At 42.7% G+C, this 10,586-nt stretch overlaps 1 protein-coding gene across 2 annotated transcripts in view; it reads left to right on the plus strand.

The window, feature by feature from the left end:
- Nucleotides 1-10,586, plus strand: part of LOC103465080 (RNA-binding protein 38) — a 14,263-nt gene that overhangs the window by 1,044 nt on the left and 2,633 nt on the right. For both annotated transcript variants that reach the window (XR_533748.2, XM_008409631.2), the window contains exons 2-3: nt 3,132-3,255; nt 5,160-5,214. Coding sequence is in view for 1 of the 2 variants with exons in the window: in XM_008409631.2 (XP_008407853.1) it covers nt 3,132-3,255; nt 5,160-5,214 (179 nt within the window). In the remaining variant the exon portion in view is untranslated. The remainder of the gene's footprint in view (nt 1-3,131; nt 3,256-5,159; nt 5,215-10,586) is intronic.

Below are 10,586 nucleotides of genomic sequence, written 5' to 3' on the forward strand. Positions count from 1 at the left end.
CAGCCCCAGCTTATTGCTCTGGAAGTGTGTATTTAGTGTGTGTGTGTGTGTATGTCAGAGAGAAAGAGAGAGAGGCTGGACTCTTTGCTTGCTTTATATGGTTATTTCAGAGCAGTGGGGAGGTTGACCTTGCACACTCTTGCTTTCCATTGTCAGAAACCAGAAGACATGATTTACATCACAGTTCAGGCTGCTGAAAAAGGGACATTAAGATGCATGCTTGAGTTTTTCAGAAAAATCTCTTCAGATGTAGTTTTTCCTGCTATGGAACAACCTGTGGCGGTCGGCTTAAATTATTTAATCGGATTAATATCAACAGATGATCAACACGGAAACATTTGCAAGTGCTCTTCATTCTGACTCTGCCTGCCAATAATGACCCCATCAGTTTGGAGAAACTATTGCTGCCCAAATAATCTTAATCTTCGTGACCAAGTTTTGAGAACTGGAGATGGAGAACATGCAGGTTAATTATAATCATTTGTCATATACAACACTCAAAGTTATCACAATTTCGTGATGTGTTTTTTTTACCCCCTCCCCAATTTACACCCTCATTTTGTACCACTACTTTGCTGTTTTGTCCATGTTTATCTCCGATCTGTACCCTGTCCATGTGGTACCAGTTTGTTTGACTCCATAGTTGGGTATGTTGATGAATTATGAGCAGTCCTTTGAAAAGTCAAATCCATTGTATGCTTCCATTGTAAATTTCCTGGAAACGCAGCAGACCTCCAGTAACCGTGGGGGGTCAAAATATTTAATATCTGCAAATACTCAAAACCTGCCCTACAAAAGCTTGTAGCTGCATTTTTTTTAAAATAGTTTGAACACCAAATATACCTAAATATGCATTAATGCGCATAGTGGGAACTTTGCTATTGGGGCTTCAGCCAATCAGCAGCAAGAAAAATGAATTGGACGCTTGGATTGGCTGATTTGCAAAATATTACTTCGGCTATGTATTTCAGCTCCTCAACCTGCATCTTGACTCTTTTAATAGAAAAATAAGCAACTTGGCAAATTATCTGCAACTAATTTGGAGATTATTTCCACAGAAAAGTCTGCAACTGGGTGAATCTACGAATACCAAATAGACGTGGCTCTGCGGTCCATTTAGGTTTGGTTACGCTCCCCTTTTTAGGGTTAGTTGAGTCAAATGTGACAGGTTATGCATCACAATCAAACCAAAACGGCAATAGGAGCAAAGTGAGTTTCTACTGCTTGATGTCGCTGAACTCGTTTAACCACGTTTACTTATGAGGAGACAGTTGAAAATGACGTTGGATCCTGATTCTCAAAGCAGGAATTAAAATCCTTAAGGTTTGACTCAACGGGATCGCTATGTCAATATCTAATAAAAGCTGCTGCCAAAATGGTTACTAATGCAACCTGATCAGGCTGATGTGTGAGTGTGATCTTTGTGATGCCGTCCAACCAAATGCTGACAAACGGGAACCATTTTTGTTTTGAGTTTTTCTTTTCTTTTTTCAGTGAAATCCTGCTGTGGAAATCCATACTTCTTTAACCAGCTTTCATGTCAACTTTTCATGTTCCAGTCTTAGAAACCGATTACATTTTCTTTGATCCAATCTCTCTGGACCAATGAAATCATCCTAACATTTTTAACTGCTCCTTGTTATCCCAGTTCTTGGAGTTCTGTGGGAAAATGACTCTTGTTTATAATAACTTTGACAACTTCTTCTTTTTAAAATTCTTTGCAGTACCGGGTTTTTATCTGCGTTAATAAGTGATTTATCCGGTCCCTGGGAGATAAAACCATAAAGAACAGAAGCAGCAGTTGGGGAGAAAAAAAAAATGCAAATATTTACCAGAACTTTAGCAGAGACGCTTCAGCTCGGCTGTCTGATCGGGCCAAAGAAGGAGTGGAAAACGGTTCCGTGTACCTCTAAAGGGGAATTGGAAGACAATTGTTCCTTGTTTACACGTAAGCTGATGAAAGTCAGAGGGGGAAGCCGTCCGGTGAGTCGAGCAGGTACCGACCGGCTTTCTGTTGTGGGGGCCGGCGTTTCAGGTTAAACGGGCTTTTCGTCAAACCCTGCGGGTTGCTTCCAGGGACTTTAACCTCACCGGTTTTCACTCCTGGGTCGCTTTTTGTTTTTTTCTGTCTGACTTGAAAAGGAGAAGGAACCTGTAGCTGAGTGTACTTTTTTCTTTTTTTTTTTTTTTTTTTTGTCTTAAACACACTTCAGAGGTGGATTAGCGGACCCCCACCAACCAAAACCACCCTAACCCCACAGCAAGGCGCTTCACTGTAAACACAGCCTGTTTCCTTCCTGTGTGTTCACAACACAGGCGCCGCAGTGGGCTTTGTTCCCAATAAGCCTCGCCGTAAAAGATGCAGAGTGTCCTCCGAAACTATTCAGCTCCGTGTTCTTGGATCGGGTCGGCTCACGTGCGGAGGAGACCGAGAACTGGCAGGATGTGGCAATCAAAGCAGAAGGGCTCATCTAATGCCAGGTGGAGCCGGGGGGGTGGACTAATGCCAATCTCCTTATTTTGTTCCTAATTGGATAAGCTCCTTGTTGGCCAGATCCATATTTCAGCAGCTCTGCCCATGTCTGAGTGGCAGCCATAGGCTGGCTACTGCTGCTGTGGGCATCTTTTCCTTATTTATTTATTTTTGCCTCAGAAGTAATTTTTGTTTTTCTTTCAATGAACGCGCCCAAACTGAGAAGATCAGAGTACACTGGGGTTTTTAATAAGTTGCCATTTCAAAACTACTCAAATCTGAACCGCATTCCTCCTATGGCTTAAATTCAATCTGAGATGGCAGAAAAGGCACACTAGTTGTCAACTGGCTGAAAAAAAAAAACTGCTGTATTTTTGACAAACTCTTTTTTTTTTTTTTTTGACAGTTATCCAGCCATAAATAACCAGTTTTAGTGTAGAAACTAACGCAATTTTCTAAACCGGTTGTCAAGCTAAAGGCAGCTGGTACCAGAGCAGTTAGCCCGATTTCTGAACCAGCAAATGTCAGCTTTTTTTTTTTTTTTTACTGGTCTTTCTTAAAGTGGACCAGTTGAAATCTTCTTGCACATGTTTTGTTTTGGGTTTTTTTCTACGAGGCTAAAATGTGATTCATTAGCTGTTGCGTCTGTGGTTGCCAGGTGACGATGACTGACCGAGGAGCCGCAGAGAGGGCCTGCAAGGATCCCAACCCCATCATAGACGGTAGAAAGGCCAACGTCAACCTGGCGTACCTGGGTGCCAAGCCCCGCAGCCTGCAGACAGGTGAGATACAGAGGGGCTGCGCAGAGCTCAGGCTAGCTAGAAAGTAAAGGGTGGGGGGGAAACTGCGGACATCTTTGCAGGCAATGATGAGTGTTGAGGTCTAACAGTTCCACAATTCAACAAATTTCCAGTAAATATCTATGTTTTTACATTTTTTAATATTGGTTAAGTCAATGTATAATGTATAATGACTATGGTAAGTAGAACAGATAACTGTATATATAAAATATGTTTTAATTCACAATAAAATGTGTAATTATTGGTAAAAATGTACATTTTGAAATGATTATGTTGGTATTCAATTATGAAATATTTCCTGTGCTACAGAGCATGAATCTAAACAGTCACTGTGGTTTGTTAAATAGATCCTAGCATTTGATTGGCTAATCTGTGCGTTAATCTGCATGTTTAGCAGTGTTAGCTCTACACACTGAGACTGATGAAATAAATGACAATGTTCTGGAGCACAGGATAATGAAATAAGTCAATAAATACTAGAATACCTGCAATACATTTGATTTCACCACAATAAGATCAAATTAAATTATTTTAGCATTTTATGTACTTTTTAATGAAATACTGAATTTTTAAAATCATTTTTAGTGATTTATTGCAATGTGACATTTTGCGGGGTGTCCATGCATCCTTAAAAAGTCTTACATTTATGTATCTAGAAGTAAGGCCTTAAAATGTCTTAAATGTATTTTCAAAAGTAGGTTGGCATTAAATATGTTAATCACAAGTTTTACATTTTGTTGTGGCAAGACTATTTAATCTTTTCTAGTTTGTTTCTCCCACGCTGCTTTTCTCTCTGACATCTTTATTCCATGCAGTTATCACTAATTAGCTAACCTACTCTTGCTAGCTAGCTAGAGAACTGGCTTTATTGCATCCATCATGAGTAAGTGTAAATGTATTGCCGGTGGGCCGCATGAAGTTCATCGTCTCCGCAAACTCACTTCTCTCGTCGGTGATTCGTGCATTCTGCGCAAAGCAAATTCGTTTGTACATTTCTGACATGATGCAGGTCTTAAGTTTCACTTTTAAAAAGCCTTAAATATGTTGATGAAACCTGAAAACCCCTGTTTTATCCCATCAGTGCAGCAGGTAGGGGTGGGCGACATAATGGGGGACATGAAGTTTTATCACGATATTTTGTGGAAGCATTGTGATGACGATCAAAGTAACAATAGGAACGATTTGTTGGTACGTTTTTAGGTAACTGCATGGGTGTGACAGCACAGCATCGATAGCCTCACAAACACAAACGCTGCTCTTGGAAAAACGCACCATTTCTATAGGACACCGATCACATCCAGAAGTGTGATTTGCATCTCTAAAACGCACACAGTAACTGAATTTAATCATATTTGTTGATATGAACAAAATGTCACATTGAACAAACATCGGAGAAAAACAAAACGGACAGAACGTATTGTGACTATTGTAAATCAAAAAATCTTATACAAAATTTCTGCCGATAAATGATAGACGTTACGATAAATGCTCATCGTCCCTAGCAGCAGGTATGGTGGAGAGGAAGTATCTGACAGGGCTGCTGGACGCCTGATTGCTAAAAGACTGGCTGTTTTACAGGCTAAGAGACAAACTGTTGCTGATTTTAATCTGCCGGGTCACATGATCACAGCCTGCAGCTCCATGGAGGAACTCGCATACCTCGGATTTATGCGACAAATACCATGCAGCTCTGAAACGGCGTATATGTTTTCTTTGCTTGCTTTCTGGAACATTTGAAATATTTCTTCCATGGTAGGCTGGAAACAGGCCGTGCCTCTGTGTCTCCGTGCCCTCTGTGCATTGTTCTCTGCTCCTCCTCTGTAAATGCAGATGTGTGTCTGACAACCATCCTCCTCTCCTCTCCTCTCCCTCTCTCTCTCTTCCAGGCATATCCATCGGAGTGCAGCCCATCCACCCGGCACTCATCCAGAGGCAGTATGGGTAAGTGAGCAGGGAGTGGGCGCTTGTTATGCTCTCTGCTATTATGCCACCGGGCTGCTATTTCTTTGACAAAACGCAGCCTCTGGAAAGCACACGCCAGTTCCAGTATCTACACGCAACTCCAGCCGCCCCTCCATTATCATACATCGAGTCTCGTTTGGAGCGAGGAGGCTGCCGAGATGATTTGCGTCTCCGTGGTAATGGACGTGTGTTCCAGAGGTGAATGTGTAACTCACTCGTTGACCTCCGTCAGGGGCCTCCTGACTCGCGGTCCGGCCCGAGCGGGCTCTGTCACCGACGGGGGAGTTCCATCAGTGTTGGGGAGAATGGGTCAGGGTGGACGGGGGGAGAAACTCCAGAGTCTGGAAGCCACGGTCGGCCGAGCAGCTAACGACTCTTCTGATTCTCCCTGCAGCTCTCAGATATCACGCTTCAAGCTGCAGCCCAAGGCCTGTTTGGATTTTACATGCACAGCCTCCTTTTCTGTTAGTAGAACAGGAGTTCAGGAAGTTAGTCTGAGTGAGTTGTTTGGCATTTGTTGCTGTGGTTGCGTGAAATTCCAAGACTCTTAATCCGCAAGCAAAAGAAGTTAAATAGTAAGAGCTTAGTTACTCATCAGTATCAAGTTTAAATGACTCTAAACATCTTCTAAGATTCAGATTTTCTTTTTGGTTGTTGTTTTTATTTTTCTGGTTGTAGAGTAAAGGAATTTTAAATTTAGCAATTTAGTTTCAAATTAATAGAATGCCAAACATCATCTTAAAAAACATGCAATCTTATCAAAATGCAGAGTTTCCCCCCAGAAAACTTGCCAAGCCCGGTGCTCGAGGTGCTAGGGCAGTCATCCAGCCGGCTGCCATGTTTTTGAGTTAAATGTTTAAAGGTGACAGGAAATGTGAAAATATCACTTGATAGTTATGCGTTATTGGAAGATTAATACCTAAACACCAACTATAAAGTCTTTAAAAAAGGCATCTCCACCTTTTTTAAAATACATAAATAAACAATGCTAAACCTGCTGACCCGCCAGGCTTACAATACAGTGTTGGAAACCCTGAAAATGTTACTTATTTCAGTGGTTTTGTTGAAAAAGGGACACAGTTTATGTTGATTTATAACAGAGGGATCTATTTAAGGTGTTTATTTCTGTTCATCTTGATGATCGCAGCTTGCAGCGAATGAAATTTAGAATGTTACCGAAAAACGATTTGTTCTAAATCTGAGGAGTTGGTTTCCAAATGAAGTGTAAAATTTACTCTGAAAAACTGACTTTGGACCACTGAGTCACAGTCCGGTTCCTTTTCTGTAGTTCAGAAGTGACAAAGCGAGGGATCTCCACAGAACCGCTGAAAGGTTCTGAATATCCATTTTGCTCCTTCCCCTCTGCTTCCCACCAACATGGCTTCAAAATATTTTCTTTACCGAAAATATTTTTGCGGGTTCCTGTGGATGGTATGGGATAATAACTCTTCCTCTTAATAAGTTATACATTTTATTTATTGTAGAACGTAATAACCAGAATTTTTGAGAAACTTAAATTTTGGTTGTTGCTGCAGCCTACAATTGGCAAAGTTAGCTAAAATAAACACTTTAATATGTCACGCCGTGTGAAACCAGCCTATAATATTTAAACTCCCCTTTTCTGAATACAGTGAAATGAAACTTTTTGATTTGTGTTGAGATGGTTGTAGGAATGTCTGGTGAAGAGCTTTAAAAGGATGAGATGTTCATAGGATTCCACAAATAAGTAAAATTAGAAAAAAGAAGAAGAAAAAAAAAACTTGGCTGGATTTTTGTATCTGCTTAAATTAGCTGGAGTCCCACTAGGAACATGTCCCATCATGTTCCAAAACCTCAGGGGGGAGGACAAAGGAAAGTCCCGTCCATGTCAACGTCCCGCCGGTCCAGAGAGGGTTGGACAAACCCTGAATGTTTCCTGTGTTTTGCTCGGCTGCTGTCTGAGGCGTGTGCCCAACAGGTGCTGCTCCCCTCCACCCTCGGTAACTCCACCCTCCGTAATCTCCTGTGACCACCGCCCCTGAGACGTTCTGAGGCTCGCCCAACACCTGTCCTCCCGAGGTTCCTCTGCACGGCTAGAGTGTTGGACACGGACGTTGCTAAGATGCAGATTGCACACAGGATGTGGGGGGGGGGGGGGTCTTTCCTCACTCCCCCTCCCCCGACCCCACGATGCCTGTGGACATATGGCGGGAGGAAGACGGGGTGTTGAGCAGGATTTTGAGCTGTGCGCTGATGCTGCATGTAGAGAGTACTGTGGATAAGGTGTGGACTGTAGGGGCGGGGTGGGCCGACGGGGGTCACCAGAGCTGCGGCCTGTGTATTTATGGGGAGGGGACGTCGGCCTTTGCAGACGACTCATCTCTCGTCACGGATCGACTCCTTCCCTCCATCCTGTTGGATTCTTGCCACTGTTTTTTCTTCTTCTTCTTTGTTTTTCTTCTTCCATTAGAGTCCTCCCTCCATTTCTGAAAACCGACACCTCTGTGAGACTTGGAGGGGGATTGAGAAGTAGAATCAAAAGGGGGAGAGCGGAGGGGGGGGGGGCTAGATCCTCCGACTTAATGTTTAATGAGGCGCTTCCATGGTAACTCGCCTCTACAGGTGTCAAATAAAACACTTTTGTCCCTCCCTGCTTCCACCCATTCAAAGACCCGTTGCAGTTGTTCGGAGGTAGAGACGTTTTAAGAGGTGGGCTTTACCTCATCCACACCAACCCAGTTCAGTCTTGCCTGGTTTCACACTTCACGTCGCATCGAGTCATGCACTGGAGTTCATCTGTGAGATATTTAGCTGCTTGGTGTGACGTCTCCCGGGCGTTTTTTTTTTTTTTTTTTTTCTTTCTTTTTTTTCCCCCAGCAGCTCATTATGTCATTGGCGAACGTTCCAGCCTTTAGACTGGCCCGCTCTTTGCCAGCCAGCGTTTTCTGGCGAGCCCGTCTCTCCGGTGTCCCGGCCTGCCACTCAGCGCACCGCTATGACCGGCTGTCAGCAGAAATCCAGCTGACCAACGATATTCCGGCTGTCATCTATGGCCTCTCTTCCATTGTTTTTATTTATTTTATTTATTTTACTTGTTTACGCAGCGTGCTTGGCATCTCTGCTGCCCTCTGGACTCGCTGTGATCTCTATCCCTGCTTTTTCTTCTCGTCTTTTATTCCTGCACCAGACCCCACCATCATCCTGCCTTACGCAAGGTTGAGGTCGTTTAGAGTTGGCGCGAGGGCTTTCATGCCCCGCAGCCAATGACGTACAATCGTCTCCCAAGGCTGAAGTGTGGATGAAGCTCCCCAGTGGTGGGATTTTCACTTCCTCTGAAGCCCCTATTGTTCCCTTCACTTCTCATTTACTTTTGTTTAGTACACAATTAAAATGTTCATGCACTGTTTAACACATCCTTGCTTTTGTTTTGTTTTTTTCTTTTGTAGATTTTTACATTGGTATTTAAGGTCTAACTCTCCTTTCAGTTACATGAGGATTCATGTTGACCCCAATCCTCTTTTTTTTTTTTTTTTTTTTTGCAAATTAATCACTTTAATTTCATTTTTATGCCACGGTTGCCCTCTGCTGCCAGCTGACCAAGTGCACCAATTCAGGATCAGATGATGTCCTCAGTTCGGGAAAATATCTGCCCACACTCTCCTGCCTCCCCTCAGCCAGCCTCTCTACAAGGTGCCAGTGACGGCTTGAGAGTGCAGTGCAGTGTGCTGTGATGGACTGGAGTGTCTTATCTTCTTTTTTTTTTTTTTCCCTCTCCTGTTTGTGTGATATGAACTGAAGAGCTTATGCTGATTTGCGGTGTGACTCTTTCCCTATTATGGCATGGTTTGGGGGTTTGCAGTGGTAACTGGTGTGTGAGCAGAGGTAACGGAACGTGTTTGTGTGCGCAGGAAGTATGTAAAGTGAGTACATCCTTATCCAGCGCCTTGGAAGTTTCATACTCGTTGGCATTTTTCACATCTTGTTGCATTACGGCCACAGGCTTCAGTGGGTTTTATGTGATGGACCAAACTGATATTCTGAAGTGGAGAGAAAATGATACCAGGCCTGGGCAATGTGGCTTAAAAATAAAATCAGATTTCTTTCATATCAAATCCAATTTTTATTTCTTGCCTTCTTTTCCTAAAAAATAATTAACTTTTTTTTGTCATTCATCATTTATTTTTTCCTTTTCCATCATCCCCATCTGTGAGTTGACCTGAATTTTAAATCCAAATAAATAGCTGAAAAACATGCTTAACAAAATAGTAGGCATTGGATGCGATGACATCACTCTGAACTGTATTCCCTATATTTTCTATTTTTATCACCCAACCCTAGTTGACACGTTATTTGTTTTGTTTTCTTTTTTTCTTATCTCAACACCACATTGTACATGCTTACTGCGTCCCAGGCAGACTACAAAATGGACATTTTAGTTTATAATCATAAAAAAAATCTATATGTGGATTCAACAATTGAAATTAAAATATCTGAAACTCCTCCAGAGTGACTGTGGGCCTCCTGGCTGTTTCTCTGATTATCACTATTACCTCTACTTTGTGTTGATCTACCACCTAAAAATCCAATAATACACTGAAGTTGCTGGTTGTAATGCGACGACGTGGAAAAAGACCAAGCAGAATAACTTCACAAGGCGCTGTACATGCATGCTTTGATTTCGTAGGCGACTTTCATAAGCAGTATTTATCTAACGGGAACGGTTTGCAGTGGCAAAACGGTGAAACTGAGTTGACTTTGATGGTTCCTTGTAGGTAACCGAAGTGTGACATTTTCTGTTTTTTTTTTTTTTGTTTGTTTTTTTTTTTGCCTTTCTGTGTTGTTTTTGCTCAAAGTCTTTAATGTCAAGGGTTGAAGCTGTCTCTAGAGCCAGATCCGTTAACTCCTTGATATGCAGCGTTGGTCAAACCTTCCTGTTTTGTTGGGGGAGTAGCAATGGGGAACACTTTTTATATTTTAATCTCACCTGAAAAACATTTCTTTCTTCTGTGGACAAACGCTGTTCATCCACCAACCAGTCCCACCCAACAGCCCTGATCAGCTGCATCTGAGCCGGTCCATGAGGCTCAGTAGAACCCGGCCTGCCCCCCCCCATTGACCCTGATCAGTTCCCCAGCCACCATCATCACCTGTGAGAGTGTGTGTGTGTGTGTGTGAGGCAGAGTTACAAACTCAGAACTAAAAGACTCCAACTTCTGCCCTCCCTTAAAGCACTTCCCCTTTTTTTTTTCTTTTTCCTCCCGTCTCTGTGTGTGTGAGTGTTCAGAGGGTGAAGAGCAGCAGCTGTTAAAACACTGCTGATGCCTGAGCTTGAAAAGCTGCCACTAACGGCTGCCTCTGTCATTCACCCCCCC

Source organism: Poecilia reticulata, linkage group LG5 (genome assembly GCF_000633615.1).
Source record: "Poecilia reticulata strain Guanapo linkage group LG5, Guppy_female_1.0+MT, whole genome shotgun sequence".
Taxonomy (NCBI): Eukaryota; Metazoa; Chordata; class Actinopteri; order Cyprinodontiformes; family Poeciliidae; genus Poecilia; species Poecilia reticulata.